Below are 25,869 nucleotides of genomic sequence, written 5' to 3' on the forward strand. Positions count from 1 at the left end.
GTAAAATGTATACAGTATAGCTTTTGATTTATTCTGACTGCAGGTAGTATAAAATGCATACAGTATATCTTTTGATTTGTTCTGACCGCTCTAGTGGCCTAAGTGGGAGCGTCCGCCTCGGACGCGGGAAGTCTCGGTTTCGACCCCCGTTCGAGTCATATCAAAGACATATAAATGATACTAACAGCTGCAGCGCTCGACGCTCAGCATTAAGAGGTTAGTGTGCAGGGACTGGTTAGCCTGGTGTCAGGATAATGTGACTGGGTGGGGCATGATGCTACATATCTGCGGCATGATGCCCCAGTGCTAGACATCACTATTAATTCCCACACTGCAGAGATCGTAGCGATATGACTGAATTTATTTTCAAGCTAAGTTAAAAATCCAACACACACACACACACACACACACACACACACACACACACTTCATTTGTTCTGACTGCAGGTGATGTAAAATGCATACAGTGTAGCTTTTGCTTTACAAACGGTAGCCGAATGAGAAAGAGTCTTTAAGAAGGTTTTATAAATTGACACGTACTTGTTTTACTAAACACTAATATTTAAAGTCTTATTGCCTAACAACCAGTTTGTTTCTGTCATGATCTCACATATTGCATAATATATCTTTCGATAAAGAACAGGAACACTTACAGAAATATCTACATTACTTCAAACAAATTAATAAACATAATTATATTATGCATCTGTTCAACATTATTTTGAAAAATCATTTGCCATTTCTTTTATATCGCTAAAACAAATTAATACAGAATACAGCTAATAATAACATAGAATAACATAGATTTTGTTTTTAAAAATTGAATTTTTATTTTGTGTTTTATTAACGCGTAAAAAAGCTTTCTTCCTTATTTTCGTGTCCTACTTGTCTTGGTTTTCAAGCGCTTCTGCTTACTTAGCATTTTATGAAAACTTTATTAAAATGTTCAAGTAATGCAAGTAATCAGTATTCATAACAGAAACTGCCAGCAGACACAGTTCTATGCCTGAACATATGACATTGGTTAAGGCACACATGTTAAATTCATTAAAATTCTTGATCTCTAACCAGGCCAGGCCCTAAGGCAAGGTTAACGAGGTAATCACTTGGGCCCCGCGGTTTCAGGGGCTCCGCGCTGCTGACGGAAATCAATTCCGTAATGCAATTTCTTTTGGGTGCATGGGGCCCCGCTCATCGCTTGCTGCCTTGGGCCCCGCACATCCTAGGGCCGGGTCTGTCTCTAACTGTGTGTGTGTGCGTGTGTGTGTGTGTGTGTGTGTGTGATTAGGATTTTAACGTAGCTTTAACAACTTTTCAGTCAAATTGCTACGACGTCTGCAGTGTGGCAGTTTATAGTGATGTTTAGCACTGGGGCATCATGCCGCAGACATGTAACACGATGTCCTACCCAATCACATTATCATGACACCAGGCCTACCAGTCCTAACACTAACCTCTTAATGCTGAGAAAAAAGCTCAGAAAAGAGCGAAAGATAACTGGAGTTTAGATAAATGAGTTTCAATTAGAAATGGAATCCAAAAAAACTATGGCTAGAATGAGACAAATTAAGAATAGAATATGGATTGCAAATGAAGCCTCTGAAAATTAAACTAGAGAGAGGGAGTTAAAGATAAAAGGCAAAGGTAAAAATGTCTTCACTGGCTTTGTCATTTAAGATGAACGTCAACAAATGATCACGAACGAGAAGACATCTTTATATTTCCTGAAAAGTTGGAAGCAGTTAAAAAAACAGACACACTGCAGCGTGGTGATTACATAGAGCCAAGCGGGCAGTGTTACCCATTTAAGCAATGGGGTCATATTGTTCTGGACTGTCCAGCTGATAATCGGGAACATCGGGAAAATCCCGCAAAGTGTTTTATTAAGTCAACAGTTGGTGAAAGCTTCATTTCGGAAACAGGAATAGTAAATTGCTGCGCGGTTTGCGAAGGAGACTGATTCGGTTATGACCTCCATAAGAGAGAATCATCTTGATGAGAGTCGCAAACTGAAGCGGCTGCACAAGGTTACGTTATGCATTGCAGTCCGTCAAACATTTACAGCACAATTTTCGCTATGGTAAATATCGACACTCCGGATTAGAAAACAAAACCAACAGTGGAAGTGTCCCAAACTGAGTGGTCGAAGCTCTAATGGCAATGAATATCCTTAGCATGAAGTCGACATTTGTTATTACCAGGTCAATAGCAAACGTAATCGACGATGACAAGACTGAAGAATACCGGTGGACGTGAGTATGAAAACTTTAACGTAGACGTCAACAATAGCATAAAAAATAATATCAGCATGATCATATTGAATCTGACAAGCTGCCGGAAATGACAGTGGACAGATTATCGAGACTACAGACTTCAGGTATTTCCTTGCAAAATATTAGGGAGAAGTCCCTTGCCTACAGACATCAGGTATTTCCTTGCAAAATATTAGGGAGAAATCCCTTGCTGCTCGTGAGGAGGCTGAAGAGGAGCATACTGTATTCTTTTCGAAAAAACAATATTTTGCGGAGAAAATGCCAATCTGGTTGTGGCTCGCATGGGGGGTAGCAAACTGTCGCACAAGCGGGATTACTAAAGATGGTAATGAAAAAACAGGCATACGATCGAATATGGGAATATGTTCGAGATGTTAGTTGATATCGAAGCTATTTTTTAAGATAATCTGTTCAATCAGTAAACGAAACTCATGGCGTGATCGTCACACGAAGATAAAGGAATTTAGTCTTGGGGATTCAGCCCTTATTCTCAGTCATGAGGTTTGTCCATAATGAAGACACATTGGCATCTACCATATCGTGTTGTCCATGATGAAGACACAATGGCATCTACCATATCGTGTTGTCCATGATGAAGACACATTGGCATCTACCATATCGTGTTGTCCATGATGAAGACACATTGGCATCTACCATATCGTGTTGTCCATGATGAAGACACATTGGCATCTACCATATCGTGTTGTCCATGATGAAGACACATTGGCATCTACCATATCGTGTTGTCCATGATGAAGACACATTGGCATCTACCATATCGTGTTGTCCATGATGAAGACACAATGGCATCTACCATATCGTGTTGTCCATGATGAAGACACATTGGCATCTACCATATCGTGTTGTCCATAATGAAGACACAATGGCATCTACCATATCGTGTTGTCCATGATGAAGACACATTGGCATCTACCATATCGTGTTGTCCATGATGAAGACACATTGGCATCTACCATATCGTGTGACCGCTCCGGTGGCTATAGCGTCCGCCTCGGATGTGGGAGGTCGTGGGTTCGATCCCCGGACGAGTCATACCAAAGACTTGCAAAAATGGTACTAACAGCTGCCTCGCTTGGCGCTCAGCATTAAGAGGTTGTGTTAGGACTGGTCGGCCTGGTGTCAGGATAATGTGACTGGGTGGGACATCATGCCACATGTCTGCGGCATGATGCCCCAGTTCTATACATCACAATAAACTGTTACACTGCAGACATTGTAGTGATATGACTGGAAAATTGTTAAAGCTAAGTTAAAAATCCAAATCACAAACCATATCGTGTGGTTTGAAAGGTATAAGATGTTAACAACCATATATATGTGTTCCGTAGGCGCGGTACGGTAACCTAGAATGTAAACTTACTTCGTGGATACAAGCGCGCGGTCATGTTGGCAAGGCGAGAAAGATGGCGTGTACATAGATTTCTCACTCAGAGCAGGTAAAGACGACACTGGTTTTAAGCTGGAGTCAATTCGATGAAGGAGCAACGAGAGGATATTTTCAATCTTTTCGTCTTTTCATGATCTCAACACGCTGTATTAAGACAATGTCCGACACAATAGGAATACAGTGACAATAAAAATGATTGTGCTTACCATATTTCAATCGCAATGATCAACCCACTGGAATCGCTCAGGATTCAAGGATTTTTAGAATTACATTCTGTTGTGTTTCATTTGGAATCATCATTGAATTTATGTGGAAATATACGGTAACTCATTTGCTGGATTGCTTCTATTTTAGATGGTCACAGAAAATATTCTGCATTCATTTACTGAATTTAAAATTAGCAAATTTAAGCTTTGTGCGTTTAAGTAGAAACATAACCTTTATGCAACTTCAATGATTTAATTCATAAACCAAGCCAGCAAATAAATGTTAAAATTGTTCTGAAAGCATCAAATATTTTCTTGTTATAAGCATAATTACATTCTCAGTGCATATCAGGTTCTATCTGTTGGTTGCGCCAGTTGGCAAAACATGACTTAGCATCCTGGATATTTCATATCAAAGAATGTCAACAGACACATTCTCTGCCTGGACCTATGCCCTTAACAAGGCACAAATCTTAAATAAATTATCCCGAGTCATTACAAAACTATATATATATATATATATATATATATATATATATATATATATATATATATATATATATATATATATATATATATATATGATTGATACGTACTTCGCTGTCTAGTTTAAAAGTATTTGATTTTTGAGAACAAAGACTTAGAACGTTCATACCGTAATTTTTCTTTGACTGGTTATCGTTTTCATGTTACAGGTCGGATACTGATGGACATGCCATGTAAGGTGTGCCAAGATCACTCGTCCGGGAAGCATTATGGAATCTACGCATGTGATGGGTAGGAGTATTAATGGTCCTTTTCATTAACCATAATTTAAACGTAAGGGTCAGATTGTCCTTTTTCAGTCTGTGAAAACATTCGGTTTAATCAGACTTCATCCATGTTAATGCCTTCAATTTTTAACAATTACAGAGTTGTGTCATGTCAACCTCGGAAACTTTGGGGAATAAATGTTATAGTGCCCTTTGTACATAAAAAGTAGATGATTACAACTTTGTTCCATTGATTCATTTTTTCTTATATCGGCTTAGTAAATATCTTCGCCAAACATCATGCAGAGACTGTAAAACACCACACGACCTGTTCCTTTTATTCTTTTTTTTTTTTGGTATCTTTTATGCCAAACATCAAGTCGATTCTGAAATTTTGAAAAGCAATTGTGTAGTATTTGTTTTGTTTTTGACTCTCTTGTGATATTGTCCTATGCAGTTTAATTTTCTGGAGAAACGAATCTGTAAATTCTGAAAGTGCATTCTCACCAGTTTTGTGCCCTTGAGAAATGAATCGGATATTTCCGAAAGCACATTGACACCAGTTGTGTGCCCTTGAAAAATAATCGGAAGATCACGACAGTGCATTGACACCTGTTTTGTGCCTTGCGAAATGAATCGGAAGATTCAGAGAGCGCATTCAAACCAGTTTTGCACGTTTGCTTGTCAGTTTTTGTTTCGTATATTACTGTTGTGTTATCATGTGCCTAAACGGTACAGCAGTTTATCTATCTATCTATCTATCTATCTATCTATCTATCTATCTATCTATCTATCTATCCATCCATCCATCCATCCATCCATATATATATATATATATATATATATATATATATATATATATATATATATATATATATATATATATATATATATATATATATATATATATATATATATATATATATATATATATTTATAGTTTCCGTGTTCTTAGTTGTTATTTGCTTGTGTCGAAGCGAAGATGCTTGTCTAGTTTCTCAGATTTGCTGCACTTTATTTTAATGTGTGCTCTCCCTCTCTCTCAACGATTTTTTTTATTATTATTCCATATCTTCTCTTAATTCATATTTTGCACTTCTCTTTCTTACAGCTGTGCCGGATTTTTCAAAGTAAGTAGCATTTATTTTTTGGCATAAAGTTATAAAAAAAAATAATGACGCCTCTATATCTGATTTTAAAATGAAACTTGAGATGTGAGTACACCTTTATTTAGGTTTGTTATATATCGACTAATCTTTTCAAACGGGAACAATGCCTATTTGAATGCATTCGTAGCATCTCCCCCTTTTTCCTGAGGATTTAGTCGCCAAAACATATACCTAGTCATGATTCAATACTTAATGTTATATTTTTAGGAAATGTTTGTAGAAGTGGTGTTTTATGTCATATACCGATCAACTCTTGGTGTTTAAACATCAAGACGTAACATTCTGTCCGCTTATGAAACTAATGTAAGATTTGGTATAAAAAAAAGTGGTCAAGTTACATTTGTGAAAACCCAAGTTCCCTGCTGTAAATGTGATTTTATCAACTCTTGCAAGCATTGTCATCTGCTCTATCAATGATCTAGCAGACGACAGTTCCCGCCATCCCACGACGAAAATCGAGAAGTCGCCGTGACACTTTAATTCATTGCCAACAATGCAATATGACATATCATCAAAGTGGTTCTAATTGCTTATGCTGGTTCTCAAAATCGGATATCCTATTGACTTCAGCCATTTGCAAATGAAGACCAAAATGAATTATTGAGTTATATATTCGTATTATAGATCGACATTCATAATGTCAGATTTAATATAAAGTTTCATTCTTTGGACGATAATCAAAAAGCGTGCATTGAAGAATAATCAACGGGGATAAAAGGGGGTTTGACGAGAGTTTTCATTAAACCCGCATCGTAGACATATTAGAAGACCGCGTGACGATCACTTTAATTGGAAAAATGGATGTCAAGGATTGTCGCTTTCTTTAAACCGCATTGAGTTTTATGCAGATGACGTTTTGGGAATTCACATAAGAAAGTTAATTGATAATCCTGACAATTACAAGAGGATGGTGACAAACGTCGAGTATTGACTTATAGTTCTTAACAACCCAACAACACACGGAACGTACAGGAAATGAATAAGATGTTTAACAATGCATTTCTACAATAATAATTGAAATGCACATACAAATCTGTTTATCACTGACGATTGCAATGAGAATGAATGATACGTTCATAGCAGTGTTGGAATTCGTAGATAATGAAAGCAAAGGGTACTTATAGTATTTTAAATGTGCCTGATTTTGTAACGGATTTAAACGAACAAAAAGTTCATTTGACATTTATAATGTAATAAATTGCTTAAAAAATTCATAAAATGTGCACACCTGACCATACAAATTGTATTTAAGATAAGTCACGGCCGTTGAAAACACAATAACTAGAATATTCATATTATAATCTTATTAGAAACGATATCAAATTGTGCAAAATGAGTCTAAATCATACATTTGAATATTTCGAACCCGTCTTTACTTCATGTTCCATTAATTATACAATTTCTTCTTCTCCACAAACGTTTCTTATACGAAGCCATTAAATACAACATGAATGTATTGTGAGATTCAGCATTATTTTACGTAACTATGATTGGAGTATTTCCATGTTATTTTACATAACTATGATTGGAGTATTTCCATGTTATTTTACATAACTATGATTGGAGTATTTCCATGTTATATTGCATAACTATGATTGGAGTATTTCCATGTTATTTTTCATAACTAGGGTTGGCATATTTCCATGTTATTTTTCATAACTACGGTTGGCGTATTTCCATGTTGTTTTGCATAACCAGGATTGGAGTATTTCCATGTTATTTTACATAACTAGGATTGGAGTATTTCCATGCTATTTTACATCACTAGGATTGGAGTATTTCCATGTTATTTTACATCACTAGGATTGGAGTATTTCCATGTTATTTTACATCACTAGGATTTGAGTATTTCCATGTTATTTTGCATCAATATGATTTGAGTATTTCCATGTTATTTTACATAACTAAGATTGGAGTATTTCCATGTTATTTATCATAACTAGGATTTGAGTATTTCCATGTTATTTTACATCACTAAAAATGGAGTATTTCCATGTTATTTTTCATAACTAGGATTGAAGTATTTCCATGTTATTTTACGTCACTAGGAATTGAGTATTTCCATGTTATTTTTCATAACTAGGATTGGAGTATTTCCATGTTATTTGATATCTCTAGGATAGGAGTATTTCTATGTTATTTTACATAACTAGGATATGAGTATTTCCATGTTATTTTACATCACCAGGATTGGAGTATTTCCATGCTATTTTACATCACTAGGATTGGAGTATTTCAATGTTATTTTACATAACTAGGATTGGAATATTTCCATGTTATTTTACATAACTAGGATTGGAATATTTCCATGTTATTTTACATGACTAGGATTGGAGTATTTCCATGTTATTTTTCATAACTAGGGTTGGCATATATCCATGTTATTTTTCATAACTACGGTTGGCGTATTTCCATGTTGTTTTGTATAACCAGGATAGGAGTATTTCCATGTTATTTTACATCACTAGGATTGGAGTATTTCCATGCTATTTTACATCACTAAGATTGGAGTATTTCCATGTTATTTTACACCACTAGGACTGGAGTATTTCCATGTTATTTTACATCACTAGGATTGGAGTATTTCCATGTTATTTTACATCACTAGGATTTGAGTATTTCCATGTTATTTTACATCACTAGGATTTGAGTATTTCCATGTTATTTTACATAATTAAGATTGGAGTATTTCTATGTTATTTTTCATAACTAGGATTTGAGTATTTCCGTGTTATTTTACATCACTAAAAATGAAGTATTTCCATGTTATTTTTCATAACTAGGATTGGAGTATTTCTATGTTATCTTACATCACTAGGAATTGAGTATTTCCATGTTATTTTTATAACTAGGATTGGAGAGTATTTCCATGTTATTTGACATCACTAGGATAGGAGTATTTCTATGTTATTTTACATAACTATGATAGGTATAGTTCCATGTTATTTGACATCACTAGGATAGGAGTATTTCCATGTTATTTTACATAACTAGGATTGGATTATTTCCATGTTATTTTACATCACTAGGATTGGAGTATTTCAATGTTATTTTACACCACTATTATTGGAGTATTTCCTTGCTGTTTTATATAACTATGACTGGTGTATTTCCATGTTATTTTACATCACTAGGATAGGAGCATTTCTATGTTATTTTACATAATTAGGATAGGAGTATTTCCATGTTATTTTACATATCTAGGATTGGAGTATTTCCATGTTATTTTACATAACTAGGATTGGAGTATTTCCATGTTATTTTACATAACTAGGATTGGAGCATTTCCATGTTATTTTACATAACTAGGATTGGAGTATTTCCATGTTATTTTACATAACTAGGATTGGAGTATTTCCATGTTATTTTACATAACTAGGATTGGAGCATTTCCATGTTATTTTACATAACTAGGATAGTAGCATTTCCTTGCTGTTTTATATAACTATGACTGGTGTATTTCCATGTTATTTTACATAACTATGATTGCCGCATTTCCATGTAGTTCCTTTTGTTGTTTTGCTGGGGGTGGGGTGTTCTATTGTCAAGAATTCATGGAGAGTGTAGTTGCAGTGCAAGTCTGATTATACATATTTCTACTTTGTTTAGATTCAATAAGATCATGGACAGACAGACTGACAGAGATCTTAGTTCTTCAACCACAGCTTAAAATTTCAGATAAGCTCTTCGTAAATATGTGTTTTCATATATTTTGCAGCGTTCAATACGCAGAAACCGGCAGTATATATGCAAATCAAGAGGACAAGCGTTGTGCCCCGTAGATAAGACGCATAGAAATCAGTGTCGTGCCTGCCGACTTAAAAAGTGTTTAGAAGCTGGAATGAATAAAGATGGTAAGTAAATATTGATATTAGTAAGAAAAATTGATATTAGTAAGAACAACAACAGCAACAACAACAACAACAATACAAATAAAGAAAGACGAATACAATGATTAATTGTAATAATAGAAGTAGCAGGTGAATCATTTATAGCAGTAGTAGTAGCAGCAGCAGCAGCAAACAGCAGCAAAGTAATAGTAGTGACAAATATTCAATCAGTTTCTGTTCTGATCTTATTACTGACGACGATGTATGTTACCTTTCTCCATTTTAGACATTATTTATGGCTGAGTACTAAAAGTTGCCTGTTTGTCTGATCGCTATTGCATCTTCTGTTGAACTTTAATATATTTTTCATATTTCAAACAGATATTATAATTACATTCATATTACCATTTTCTACTTTACAATTATCTTTGTAAATTCAGGTCTCATTTCAATTCCCCAAGCTGTGTGTATTGAAATCTACATTATATATATGAAATGACTTCCAACGCTCAGGGTCAAAGGCTGAGCATTTAACATTAAGACTATAATATTGTCTCATTTTGTTCTCTTCAATGCGTTGAAAACATTTTTTCCTCTTTTCTTTGAATGGTATAACTTTACATACAATACCATTTCAGAATTTTCACTGTTCAATAGCCTTAAGTCAAGAAGTGCACCGTCATTCACGGTGTAATTTAACTTGCGACTCTTCACAAAGAAGTTAATATTTGTGGGAGGCTTCCGCTACAAAAGTCAAGTTTCTTTGACTCTTTTATGGCAGTATAGAGTCAAGTGCGGTATATTGTGAGAGTACTTAAAAGAGTATAGTATCATAAATAAGACGGTTATGCCTTTCTTTCATCAAAATATATTTTTTGTTGATTCAAACTTGGGTCACTTGATGGATAATGACACTTTCTTTAGTTGGGCATACAAAGACGGACAATTTATCCCCATATCAGCTTTGAACACGCAAGAATTAATTAAAAGGTAAAACTGACTCAGCCCTAAGAAACAAACTAGGTAAAAGCCGAATCAGAACAAATGACAGAAGCGGGTTTATGACATCTTTGTTTTTGGGTAACTTTCCGCTTCTAAAATTCAAAATTGATTACACCAGACGAACTTTCGTGGGTTTAAGTGCGCCCTAAATAAATAGAGAGTTGTATAGAGTAGTTTATTTATTTCAATACATTTACTAAAAGTGAAGGGTAACTTTGGAGGAAAACCGATATTGATAAAACATTTATTCTGTGGTAGTTGAGAGTAGAATGTGAGTAAATACTAATATAAACATATATTAGGCACAAACAATATTACATAGCAGTGTAATTTTGCATTGTAAATTTGTTTCAATTGATGTTACATTCTACAGAAGACACAAAACTGCAATCAAAACTGTATGACCTAAATGATTTCATATGCGTTAATGTAGTCAATTCGGCCTAACATCTCTATACTAATTTAAATACTATTAGTTTGATATTTACAAGCACGCTATAAGTACATTACTTATTTTAAGTGTATGATTGGCATTTGAAGGAGTCATTAATGAAAAGATAACTACGATTGCTTCAAAACAATTTTATTTGTCAACGGAATTGGTAAAATACGAAAGGAGTAGGGACCCTGGGTGGCGAGTGATCTGATTCGCTCGTCTTTAACGATCACAGTCATCTCACCCCTATCCGCGTGAGTTCGTCTCGGGCTCGGCCAAGGTGGGTATGTGAGAAATCTTGCCAGTAGCTTCCCGTGGGTTGCCTGAATTGCCTATCTTGCACTGAGAAATGGCGTTAAATCCAAACAATAACAACAACGAAAAGTGAAAGGAAATTATATATATATAGTATTCGCTGTATTAATGATATACCACGAGATGTATGAATTTTTCATTAAAAGGAAACGAACGAGGCTTGCCGAGTTTCCTTTGAATGAAAAAGTTATACAACGAGCGATATATCACTGATACAGCGCACATGCTATACATATATTTTACTTATATCGCATAGAAATACACATATTTGCACTTTGAATGAGTTGCGATATGCTCCGGGCAACTTTGTATTGACCGAGTGAATGAACTCCTCACATCCCTGCGAGTGTGTCGCTACAAAATTTAGTTCTATGATTTGTCTTGTTGTTCACAATCTCATATGCAAATTGATAAGTTGATTGTTTTCTTTTTGAGTTTCTATTTTTATTCACATTTATTAAATCAATATAAGACACACTCATGATTTAAACATGAAATATGTTTTTAATGAAGAACGTAGTGTACTATAAACACGATTAGCCTCTTATAAACTGAACCTGAACTGTCAGGCATTATTCACGTGCTGGAGCAGTGAAATTAGCTTGGAATAGAAACTAAACGAAATGACGAACCAACAAGAGGTAAATAAAATATTTTAATATATTGACAGTTTATCAAAGTCATTGTTCTGCTTTAATTAACATTACCGGTACTAAAAACCATACGATTCTCTCTCTCTCTCTCTCTCTCTCTCTCTCTCTCTCTCTCTCTCTCTCTCTCAGTGGCGTCAGTAGGGTTGGTGTCATCAAGGGCGGTAACTCATGGTGTCACCCCCACTGACCTCTTTTTTTCTGCACAAAAATTCAAAAATGTTATAGACAGTCATTTTGGTGTCATCTCCTCTGATGGTGTCACCCGGTGCTGTCCCTCCCTCTAGTGACGCCGTTGCCCTCTCCCCCCCCCCCCTTCTTTGGACTGTTTGACTAAACTTTACCATCATTCATAGGTTCAGAGACATCGTCGTATGACACAAGGGAAAATCTCCAACGATCGTATTTTCATGAATTTTTGTCCGTATCTAGCTACGATAATCCAGAGAGAGAGAGAGAGAGAGAGAGAGAGAGAGAGAGAGAGAGAGAAGGGGGCGACCATTTGGACATTTTTATATTTAATAACACTGGACAACAAATTTTTACAAAAGTCATGTTACTGAAATAAAATTAGTCAATTCTTATCAATTTTTATGTGCTGAACACGAATATGACAGTCAAATTGCAAAATTGGCTCTAGTTTTTTTGTAATCTGCAAGAAATTAATGTTTACATAACGAAATGCATTCCAATAGTAAAAGGTCAACTGTAATAGCCTACCTATAAAAAATCAAGTCATTGACTACATCTTAGATTTCTTCGCCTGTCTCTTGTACAGCTGTTCGGGAGCATCTCTGAGGAGTGTCCAGCAGTAGTCAGCCAGCATTGTAGTGGACCATTTTCCCTGGTATCTTTGTTCCATTGTTGCGATATCTTGATGAAAACGTTCGCCGTGTTCATCACTAACAATACCACAGTTGCTAGGAAAAAAATCCAAATGGGAATGAAGGAAGTGAATCTTTAGAGACATATTGCAGCCAAGTTTCTTATACTTCATCAACATGTCTTCTACTAGTTCCTTATAGTTTTCTGCCCTAACATTTCCGAGGAAGTTTGTAGAAACTAGGCGAAAAGCATTCCATGCTTGTTTCGCGTCACCTTCCAGCAAGTTGTTGAACCGGTCATCTTTGAAAAGCTCTCGAATCTGAGGACCCACAAAAACTCCCTCTTTAATCTTTGCTTCGCTGAGTCGAGGGAATTTTTCATGCAGGTATCGGAATGCTGGCAAAGTCCGGTCAATGGCTTTCACGAAGTTCTTCATCAAACCTAGTTTGATGTGAAGGGGTGGTAGCAAGATTTTCTGAGCCTCAACCAGAGCTGGGTGTTGGATATTCTTCTCTCCAATGGCTACATTCTGCCTGTGAGTCCATTCCTTCCTCATGTAGTGCATTTCCCTTGCTCGGCTATCCCACTCGCATAAGAAACACATGTATTTTGTATATCCTTGCTGCAGTCCCATTAAAAGGGCAACTACCTTCAAATCACCACAGAGGTGCCAGCTGTACTTGTTATACTCAATGGAATTCAGTAGCTGCCTTAAGTTATCGTATGTCTCTTTCATATGGACAGCATACGCTACTGGAATAGATGGAAGAATGTTTCCATTGTGCAAAAGCACAGCCTTGAGACTCAGTTTCGAAGAGTCCACAAATAGTCTCCATTCTTGTGGGTCATGAGTGATTTTTAAAGCATTCATGAGGCCCTCAATATCGGAACAGAATATCAGATTACTTTCCTTTCTGAAGAAAGGCTCCAATTGCTGGTGGCGCTTTCGATATGCAGTAATTGTGACATCTTCTTCTAGAAGATTCCATTGTTGGAGTCTTGATCCTAGCAATTCTGCCTTGTTCTTTGATAAGTCCAAATCACGAATCAGGTCATTTAGTTCTTCCTGTGTTATTCTGTGTGGGGTTGATGATGCACCACAGTGAAAATCTGGATCATTGCATGCTGATGGACCAGGAGAAGAACAGGTCGACTCACCTTTGTCTTCGTCAGATGAATCAAGAGAATATTCTGCTGGAGGTTCTGGAATAGGAAGTCCCTCACCATGTGGAACTGGTCTCAATGCAGACGGAATGTTTGGGTAGACTATTCTCGACTTCTTTCGCTTCGTTATTCCGCCGGAAAGAGGAGGAACCAAGCAGAAGTAACAGTCATTTAGGTGGTTGCTTGGCTCTCTCCACACCATTGGGACTGCAAACGGCATTGATGACCTTTTGCAATTCAACCACTGTGAAAGCTGTGTTGTACATGTAGCACAGCATATATGCGGAGCCCAAGGCTTGTCTTGGTCACCAACCTTGCATCCGAAGTAAAGATGATATGCCTTCTTCACTTGAGAATTGATACTTTTCTTCTGGTTGGCAAATGTCACTTCCCCACAAATATAGCAAAAATTGTCCGCGGTATTAACACACTTTCGAGGCATTACTGTTCTTTATTGTACGTAAATGGATAAAATAATAAGTTTTATGTAACAGTAGCTTGAACTGTCTCGCACAACGTCTAAAATATTTTAAATGCTGAACCTATCTGATTGGGCTTTATATAGTACACTGCTTACGTCAGCTTCAGCAGCCGCCTGGCATTAGTATAATAGGCCTACACATGTATAGTACACTGCTGACGTCAACTTACTTCAGCAGCCGCATGGCATTAGTATTGCATTGCATCAGAAAATGATGCAATCAACTGTGGATGATGTGAGTATGATGGTATTATGCAATGTTACATCATTATTCCGGATGTTGCTGCAGTCCTACTGGAGAAATTTACACAGTGAAACATAGAAAATGAGGTATATGAATATCTTCAAAACGAGAGCCAATACAAATTTTTAACGGTTATATTCGTGTTCGGCACACCAAAATACTACAGATTAGGGCCTTTTCAAGTCAGTAATGATTTCACTGTTGACCAGTGTAATTGATAATTGATTTTTAGAACATTATAGTAGGTTTAAGAAACAAAAACAACAAAAGCATCAAATACGCTGAAATATGTGTGCCTCGTAACCGACAAATTTAACATATAGATCTGGTGGTCGACTTGCTATTGCAACTATGTATCATCGATACTATGGACACTGTAGATCAGAGGTGGGCAAACTTTCCAGTGCAAGTGCCGCATACAAATGTACACCTTGTCGCGGGCCGCATAGTTCATTAAGTAAAATAATTAATATTTGAAATAGCAAAAACAAAAGTTTCAGTTGTTAATATGTTCTTAATATTTGAAAAATTAAACTTAAACTTCAAAAGAAGCACATTTATTTGATAAACAGAGTAGCATAAACAGAGTCAGTGCTAATGATGACTTGTTCCTAGGCCGCATGAAAACCCTTGGCGGGCAGCATAAAAGCCCTTGACGGGCCGCATGCGGCCCGCGGGCCGTAGTTTGCCCACCCCTGCTCTAGATAGATCCCAAGGAAAGCGTAAACATACCATTACTACGAATCAGATTGCTGTAGGTTACTTGATACAAGTTCAGTTTTAACGTTTTCGTCCAGTACCATATGCTTTTCTCTCTCACTCCAGATTATTTTGTACGCACGAGAGGGGAATGAAAAAAAGAAATGATTCAGATGAAATTGTGTATCATTTTAATTTCATTTAGAAAACAGGGATTATTAATACTTTTTATTGATATATTCATGTCATTTATGATTAATGAACGAGTAGAAATTCATCATTTTATCTGCAGTTGAAAAAATGTTTATATATATATATATATATATATATATATATATATATATATATATATATATATATATATATATATATATATATATATATATATATTGTTAAATAGACAGGTAGGTGACCAATTAATATATAAATCTATAATTGGAGGCAAAGCATATCACACTAAGAAAAGAGGAAATATAAAAGATACCAGAATATAAACCAGATGGTCAGGGATCTTACATGATGTACAGTAAATACCATATCTATTGAAGATTAGCAAATACATACGTGTCAGAGACGGATTACAGATTAAGAGAATATTGCAAATCCATGTTCATTAGTTTCACCCGACACAAACTGCCCTAGTCCCCTCGAAGTCCGCGCAATACCCCGCCCCCTACTGACGCCTTTCAGTTTAAATACAGCCTAAATTGAGACTTAGGCTTTACTTAGAAAGTTATTAATGAGCGCGCGTGACATGTTCAAAATTTTCTGATAACATGTCGGTGTAGATACGGAAAGTTTCTGACTTCGAATAAAAATCGGTATCCTTTATATTGAAAGCTTTATGTCTTCGATACCTGGTTTCATCAAAACGTGTCACAGATACAAATTTCTCATCTCTCTTGCGTTCTTGATAATTAACGCTTCTTTTCGAGTCGATATTAAATGGATTCGAAATAATCAAGACTGGTTTAAGGCGGAGCAAATGAAGCATTTGCTCCAGGTCCAGGTCCCCCGCCCGGCTGGGTAACCCAGAATGCAGTGAAGTGGTATTTTTTGTGGGGGTGGGGGGTGGGGTGGGAGACGTTTTTAAAATTGCTCCAGGGCCTCGTACCAACATAATCTGGTCTTGAAAATGGTCAAAACTTTGACAGTTGTTTTTAAACTTTGAACATGATTCCTTGTACAGCTGTTCAACACGAAAGAGGACCACGAAATTCTACGATAAGACGACAGGTTGCTATGTATCTGAAAGAAACAAATGAACTAAACTCCATGTACGTTCCCTCGCCATTCCAAGCACCATATATGGGCGGATTTTACACATTCGAGCGTCTCAGTGACGGAATAACAGTCAGTGCAATCGACCCACCAACCCCACCTATACCAGTAAATGCATCGCCTGGAATTATTTGTCAACCAACACCAAAGGTAATTTTAACAGGAGCAACAACAACAACAACAACAACAACAACAGCAACAACAACAACAACAACAATAATAGTAGTAGTAGTAATAATAATAATGATAATATTAATAATAATAATAATGATTATAATAATAATAATAATAATAATAGTTAATGTTTTACATTTGACATTACTTAATTTTCATGAACAGTCTATAAAATATCTTTTACAAATAGACCTTTTAGACGCTCAAGCTTTTGCTCTGATAGAATTCGCACAGCGGAAAATATAAGTTTCTTGACGAGAAACATAATTTTGAAATGGAATGTGTTCGAGCAAACGTTGCGCATAACAGTGATAGCATTGTGTTTAGTGTACTTTTGTATTTTATGATCCGATGCAATAATTTGTTTCCATGTTTTATAAACCTCATATATGCATATACCAATGCCACGTTTTATGACGAGACCTAATTTGCAAAAGTGACATTTATTTATTTTATTTATTTATTTCTTCTTCTTCTTCTTCTTCTTCTTCTTCTTCTTATTATTATTATTATTATTATTATTGAAGTATCCACATGAGCTTATACAGTCCTACTTTAACAACCCTGAAGCCGTTTGTGAAGCTGCTGCCAGATTGTTGTTTATGGGAGTCAAATGGACAAAGAATGTACCCGCTTTTCTAAGCCTGTCATTTAGGGACCAGGTAATTCTTCTTGAAGAGGGATGGAGGGAGCTTTTTGTCCTTGGTGCCGCACAGTTTCAAATGCTGATTGATCCGTCCCCTCTTCTTGAGGCAGCAGGTGAGTTACGAAAGATTAATATGCCTTGAAGTTAATTACAATTATGTAAATATATCTCATGATAATATTACCATCGGACGAATGTATGAAAAGTGAATTGACCTTAAATTTAATGGAACATGAAAAGGTTTAGATTGTGAATGCTGCAGAACTATTGAAAAATAAAATAAAGAAGCAAACAAAATATAAAAATATAGATAACTATCAGAGGGTGTTGCGTTTTCAATAACGCGATGGCAATATTCCCAATACAAGACTCTCTTGGTTTAATCTTTGATTTTCAAAGGAACGACGTATTCACACGTACTACCATTGTGTTCGCTTTTCCAGGAATCGGTCCAGACCTATCCTCTCCAGACAAAATGGTTAACATCACGACTGAAATAAGAGCACTACAAGAAATAATCCTAAAGTTCAAAAGTTTACAAGTGGATGCCACGGAGTACGCATGCTTGAAAGGAATAGTTCTATTCAAAACCGGTAAGTGTATGCTATATCAGACATGGATTTATTTAGAAAGTCGACCTGCTTGTACAATTATTGCCTTTAAGGCGGTTATGACGATAAGAACCTAGTGGAACACGTATTCAAGTTCAAAAATTTCAGTCTGGTAGGTGAATGTATTGTTTCGAAGATGAACTACTAGAATGACATGTTTAGGCCAAAGCTTTGCAGTCTGGCAGGTGCTATATTGGTTCCAAGATGAACTACTAGATTGACATGTTTAGGCCAAAGTGTTGCTGCCTGGCAAGTGATGAGCTTTTACATAGAATGTTTAGACCTAAGCTTTGCAAAAGATCAGGAGGGAAAATAACAGCTTCACATAGTAGGTCTGATTCAGGTTTATTGCACATTAGGTCACCTATGGGAACCATGCCACAGTCACCGTTACATTTGGTACCAATGTTTTCGATTTGTTTTGGACATGCTACAACTAATCCTGAGAGACCACGACCAAATGTTATATTGCAAGGTCTTATGTTACGTATTTAGGCTCTAATAAACAGTAACAAAAGAAGGAGTGAAAACGAAAAGCTTTGAAAAAATTTAACAAATAACTTATTTCCCTGGAAAAAGACTGTAAAAATTAAAAATAAAAACTTCCTTTTTTAAGAATCAAATCCAAAAATAATCCAAGAATAATCCAAGAATTAAATTTTAGAAGTCCAAGTAATGAAATGTTCTAATGAATTCAAGTTCGAGTCCCGACGAAAACTCCAAAATGGAAGGCCATGACGTGTACTGTAGCCTTTGTATTTCGGATGTGTCTATAGTTCTTTGTTGATTCACAAACAATATTCCGGTGCATGAAGTTCCGAATACAATTTTTAAAAATGTCTTTGTCCAAGAATTCTGTATGAGCATTCAAATATTTCCAGGAAAAAGAATTAATCTTTTAGAATCCAAATAATTTGAATAAAAATTAAAATATAACTCCAAACTGGCCACAACAAAACGAACACCTTACGTCCCAATGTTTAGAAGGCCGACTGACTAATTTCTCTATAAACAAAGGTTATACAGTAACTTGAGACGCAAAACAGATTCCCGGATGAGGGTTACGTGATCACAGTCCAGAATGGTTTAGAAAGTTTTTACACGTCTAAGGTCAGGTATTCCAGTACATCCTCGATTTCACTATTATTATTCTAACATCAAAATTAAATTTAAAAAGAGAAGTCGTTTGCTTGATTCTCAATCAAGGCCAGGAACTAGGTCATCAACAGATACAAAGTTCGGTGTTTACGATTAAAGAGTCAGGTCAAATTAATTTCTGGAAAATATCAAATTCCTAGTAAACAAAATTACATTACTTTGACACATAATGATATTAAAAACAAAAAGATTTGAAAACTTACGAACAATTAAATTAATTCAAATATGCATAACAACAGAAAGAGTATACCCAGAATGGCTTGGACAAATATGTTTAATATGAAGTGACTATGCATAGTCAGATTTGAGCTGCGGGCAACCGACATCATGTTTAAACTTTAGATACTATTCACAGCATTCAGTGAATACCATGATTTTGTCCAACTCAGGTTCAATCCCAATAGTAAACTTTATAATGTTTAAATTTAAGATGATGTTCATAAAGTTCAATAAACAATATCTATGGACGGTCCTTGGATTCGTCTCTAGTCAATACACCCGATCTCAGATTATTTTGTTCCATATGTGAAAACGTTTTGCGGCGTAAGAAACTATTAAAAACGGCACTGGCTACAAGCGATACTGAATCTTAACCGTCGAATGTCTGAAAAACCAAACGAATTTTTAGAAAGGAATAGTTGTATTTTCAAAATGGTTGAAATGGCTGTACTTCTAAGCATACGAAAATGGTTTTGCAAGCAAGTAAAAGAAAATACTAGCAAACACGGACTATAGTGTGTACGATGAAAGTATACATGTTTAAAGTCTAAATAATGCTTGATTTGAAACATTCAGCTTATGAAGTTATTCAGTACAAAAAATGTAGCTTCAAGTTATTTTCTTTATCTTCTTTGTTATCGATTTATACTATCTATCAACGTACGTCACCTACTTGTGCATGATTGCTTCACCCGCAATGATAAAGATGATGAAATGGATAAATGACGATTAGCGATGAAACTATTCACAATCTCCTTCATGTGTATAGTATTTATTAATAATTCTTCATTTGCAGTGTTTCCTAATCACAGCACAGAAATTAAGACCTTAAGAGATTTTCACGCAGTTGCCACACTCCAGGACCAAGCTCAGTTGACTCTCAATAAATATATTCATACCACCTATCCTACCCAGCCATTTAGATTCGGAAAGCTTCTGTTACTGTTGCCTACGCTGAGAGCAATATCTGGAGCTACCATCGAAGAGCTCTTCTTCAAGAAAACAATCGGAAGCATACCCATAGAAAGGTTACTTGTGGACATGTTTAAATCTAGTGATTTTTGAAGGACTATAAAACTAACTATTAACAATTCAAAGTGTATCGCCGTAGGTTAAAGGTCATGCAGTTATACTTCTACAACTTGGAGTTGTATGTTTGAAGAGATGACATTCATGTAACCCACAATGAGTTTGCCTTTTACCAGATCCCCAAAAAGGTACAGGATAGAAGTTGTCAGCAAAAGTTACACTAACTAAAACACTTAAGTCCAAATCACGGGAAGATGAACTAATCATATTTTGATAGAATGTCATCAAAGTTCTGCGATCAGACTTGCATGACAATAACAGTACCAAGATTGGTTTGGTCGAGATGCATAAAGTTGCATATTTTCAAACGTCAGTGGATGGAGAGAGTAAAGGAGAATTGGTGAGAAATTATTTTTTTTGGGCTCATTGCCAACAGACGAAAGTAATGTTAGTTAATTAGGTATCTAAAGAGGTAAATTATAAACGTGTATGCTGCATTAAATTTAATTATCTGGGACTTAAAGGTGTCTCAGATTGTTTTGTTGTTTCCAATTAGGCTTTATCAATTTGGTACCTGCCCGTTGGGCACCTGAAGAGGTAGATAATTTTTGCTCTTCACACGATTTGTAACCAGTTAAAAGCAGTTTGCGATGGAAACAGCTGTACCTGTGAGTGCACAAAACCTATTTTCATTATAAGCAAATATCACTCCTGATAATTCTTCGAGTGTTGAAATCCTACACTTTAAGCTAGATGCAATGGGTCCATCGTTCGTGTCAAAAATTTGTATACATGACCACGGACAAATTAACCATTAAAGACGATTGACGTATATGTCAGTAACGCAGTTCAACCCTAAAATAAAAACAACTTTACCCTAAAACAGATACATTTATACACAACCTTTCCTCAATTTATTAGTAAACGTATTTATTTCAAGTAACACATACAGCTGTGTTTGTAGTTAGTTGTAAATAGATACTGCATTAGTCCTCTCTTTCTTCTTAAACCGGGGTCATACGAGAAAACCTGAGACACAACCGAACATGGTATTATTGTTCTTAGGTAAGTCAGTAAATTATATCAGCGTAAAGTTAAAGAATCTATATTATTTCCTATTTTTTAATACATTAAAACTTGCTCGATATGATCAATCCATATTTTCATTTTAATTTATTTCTCTGGTTAAGTTAAGCTGAATTAATTTATGGCGAGATGTTTAGTTTGCGGACATAGACAAGATGTATATGTTTGGTTGTGATGTGATCTTAAATCGCCAATTAGCGATTAGGAATCATATAAATAAGTAGAAGTGCCTCAAGTTTACTTCCTTGTACAAGATTGGGCCTTTTAACATAAATATATCTCTTACTTTCACCAAACGTCTATTAGATTAGTTAAGAAAAAACAAAATATGAATTTACGTACAACTAAATGAAAATTACTTGTAGTGATAACACGTAAAATGCTTCGTTTGATTAAACGGTATAGTGAATGAGAAACGTTTTTTAAAAATATATTTTTTGTATGTCCCTGAAAACATTATATGTAGCTAAGAAACACAGTGGAAAACGTTTAGTGTAAAGACCATGAAAACGAACATGTCAGTAATAGATGCATATGACGTTTTGGCCCACTCAGTCTTACGTACTTATGCTTTAACATTCTCATGCCATCTTTCTGTGCTATGAAAGACCAGTGTACTATATATGGTCAACTGTGGATGATGGGAACCTATTTTCTTAGGGAAAGAGTTCATATTTTCATAGACACAGGTCAGATAATTTGCTTCCTTGTTGAACGATAATCATTTTGCGATATGCAGTTTTTTTTTCCTTCTTTTGTATACGATTTTTTTTCGCTATGTTATTTTCATTATAATGGCAAAATATTGTAATTGATAGAAACAGTGATACTTTTATACATTTACACACCATATCATGGACTCTTATTTCAGTATTGGTCGTGAATGATTGATTGCCTGTTTTTCAATAGCCGTGAATGAAACTGTTTATTCTTTCTTTCTGTAAGCATTTAGAATTGTCAAACACTAGTCTAGTTTTAAAGTATGGCCCTTGGCAAAAGGTCGACAAGAAATAATCATCTTCAATTATTCTTTCCAGAAACTATGTACACCTTTGCCTCATGGATGCAAAGTCTTGGGATATTCCTTGTAGCAACCTTGTTAATTATGTATTTAGTTAATAAGATGCATATATTATGTTCATGTCATACTTTTTACTGAGTAATTATTTAATGCAAAACTATAAGCGATCAGCTACTATACACTTGAGTTTTTTTCTTCGAGATTAGTTATATATCATTGATCCAACGCAGTCGAGACTGAACCAATACACAACACTAGTATTACACAAGACTTGTGTCTTCAAACAACCAATACACAACACTTGTATTACACAAGACTTGGGTCTTCAAACGTCAATCTCCTTTTAATTGTGCTTGAATCCTGATTTAGGTTTTAAGCATGATATGCAAAAATTATGATAATTTACCCAAACTAATTCATTTGTCAATTTAAGATCAATTACCACACTACACGACAATTCACTGATCATATACCTTTTATCATAACATTTAATTATATCCGCATCTTGCCATAGTTTTCTTGCTGACATGATTGTTCATTGAAATGAGTTGATATAGTTGTATTTAATTATCCAACTTTGAAAAGGCTTTTGATGCAAATTAGAAACTTTTGAAGCCAACCAAGGAACTGCTACGCTAAATTGCCACTTATATTACTCTCTGTCTTTCTGTCTGTCTGTCTGTCTCCTAGTGGATGTATTATAACATTCCTTCTGTAATGTATCAATATTTGACTCCATCCTTATTGTCATAAATGTATTATTTAATACAAGAGTGATCCATCTAAATCTCTGCCCATTCCTCCACCACACCGTCCATGCAATCCGTAGATCGAATTCGAAAAATCATCAAAATTTCTCTCATAATAGCAAGAATAGTAAAACATGTTTTTGCTTATGCTACGCTTGCTTAAATGTTTATTTTAAACGTCGTATGAAAATAGAAGAGTATAGCATTTTCCTACCAGCTTAGACTGCCTTTATTTCCTACTTACAACAAGATGTGTCTGTCTGAAATGAGCATCAATCATGATTTCAGTATATATTTCAAGACAATTATGGGTATTGTTCTCCAACACAGTACTTATCTTTCTACAGAGTACTTGTCTAGAGAATAATTATAGTTCTAGAGAGCATCTTCCTTCTATCTTTGCAGAGAAAAAAATTTCTTTAAACAGGATACTTCCCATTATATTATGTAATATCTTTAAAAGTAGATACACATCGGCCATGTCGATACATATCGAAACATATCGGCCATGTCGGCCAGTTCTGCGCGTCGGGTAATTCTGCGCAACGATACGCTATTTCTGTAAACATTGGATCACGTATTAAATTGGGCAAAAATTCAATTTTGTATGAAGAAAGAACGATCGTACTTTAATTAAGAAAAGTGATATTCAGAAAGTGTACAAAAATATCCCACATTTTGACTCGAAATGCATATGAAAATGTGATTTCTAAATGTCAGCATGATGACGCACTCCATGACCTTCTTGAATATGTAAGCCAGAAAATCCTATTTACTATGTATCTTTTAGAATCACACAAATAAATATATTATTTAAAAGATGGAAATTTATACTTTAAAAAAATTCTGCATCTTAATCCAAGTTTCCAATTTTGCATGAAGTTGTCCCACACGTACAAAATCGACTGCTACCCAAAGTGTCAACTTGCCGTTAGAACGAGATTCTCAAGAAATTCCCCTGTGTATTGTCTTTTTCTAAATTCTTTAGTATTTTACCAATAAACATGACGTTGTAAACACATTACATCTATTCATTGTTGTTTCTCTTCCACATAATAGCTGATTTTTTAAAAAGAAAATGTTGAACTTTGCTAATTTTTTTACAAGATCGGTCTCGTTTGCTTAATATCTCTTGCCATTTATTGGTATAGTCACGTTGAATTTAGTAAAACTAGCTATACACCTGACCTAATTACTCGACTGAACTGTTGACAAAAACAGCCCAAAGTAATGTATTCATTTATATAGCCCGATGGATAAACATTACATCTTTTCAACACTGTGCGCTGAATAATCCGACGTATCGCGAGTCATGAATTCACGCGGGTGGTATCCCGTGTGTCCAAAATTAATCTTATTTTGAACAGAATATTCTGGTGACAATTGCCTCTTTTCAAATGGTAAGCATTGCAGTATTTTATTTTTGTCAGTCGGTCGAATTCGGTATGGGTTTCGCTTCAATATTGGTGACAGAAACCTTATGTGCGCAGAAATGCCCGACAGCGTTGTGTGTGTGTGTGTGTGTGTGTGTATATATATATATATATATATATATATATATATATATATATATATATATATATATAGTAATTACTGAATTTACTTTTTTAAATTTTTTACTATCTTATATGTGTCACATTTGACTGCTAGTAACACATTAGATTTCTTTTTTATGATGTAATATACTTTTGAGTCGAGTCCAAATTATTGAAATTTCTATAGCAAATATATACATGCTATTTTTGTAGCAAAGTCTACTTTCGTTTCCTTTGTTTTCCATTGCCATTGCTATCTGTTGAGCTGCTCGTATCACACCTTTTTCTTCCTTTCCAATCTGTTCTAAATGTATTCTTCTACCTGCCATGTGATTTTGCTTTGTGTAATTCATAGAACCGATAAGTTCTTGCGTACATGTTTCCTATACTTTTGCGAATATATTACTGTTATAATAAAAAAATGTGTTTGAACAGAAGCAAAACTAATTTATTTGTACACTTTTAGTAATATTCAACCGTTCTTGTGCTGCCCACGATCACGTTATAGGCCATTTTATTTCGATTTGTTATTGTTACAGTTGTATGTACACATGTGTGCAATAGCCAATGATTGCGTGTTTCAGAGTTTAAATTCTTTAATAAAGTGCTGTGTTCAAAGTATAAATAAAATTTTACAAACATACGACCTTTTTTTTCTCTTTATTAATTTGAATTTAAATAGAAATCTTTTTATATCAATACTATCTAGATGAAGAATATTTTTTTCTTGTTGTTGCTTTACATCACGTCAAAACATGATGATTATACAGTGTCAAGGCAATGGGTGTCAAGTGTCATTCCCAGAGACTCACAATGATTATATGGGGTCAAGGCAATGGGTGTCAAGTGTCATACCCAGAGACTCACCATGATTATATGGTGTCAAGGCAATGGGTGTCAAGTGTC

General features: G+C 35.2%; 1 protein-coding gene across 1 annotated transcript in view; it reads left to right on the forward strand.

Moving 5' to 3' along the window:
- LOC149801058 (nuclear receptor subfamily 2 group E member 1-like) overlaps positions 1-25,606 on the forward strand; it is a 42,851-nt gene extending 17,245 nt beyond the window's left edge. The window contains exons 2-8 of the mRNA XM_089955093.1: positions 4,583-4,664; positions 5,751-5,769; positions 9,527-9,662; positions 16,644-16,885; positions 17,437-17,668; positions 17,999-18,148; positions 20,340-25,606. Of these exons, the coding sequence (XP_089811219.1) occupies positions 4,583-4,664; positions 5,751-5,769; positions 9,527-9,662; positions 16,644-16,885; positions 17,437-17,668; positions 17,999-18,148; positions 20,340-20,608 (1,130 nt within the window). The 3' untranslated portion in view covers positions 20,609-25,606. The remainder of the gene's footprint in view (positions 1-4,582; positions 4,665-5,750; positions 5,770-9,526; positions 9,663-16,643; positions 16,886-17,436; positions 17,669-17,998; positions 18,149-20,339) is intronic.
- The last annotated feature ends 263 nt before the right edge of the window (positions 25,607-25,869 follow it).

The sequence above is a fragment of the Sinohyriopsis cumingii genome, chromosome 4 (assembly GCF_028554795.1).
Source record: "Sinohyriopsis cumingii isolate HCF-2022 chromosome 4, ASM2855479v2, whole genome shotgun sequence".
Taxonomy (NCBI): Eukaryota; Metazoa; Mollusca; class Bivalvia; order Unionida; family Unionidae; genus Sinohyriopsis; species Sinohyriopsis cumingii.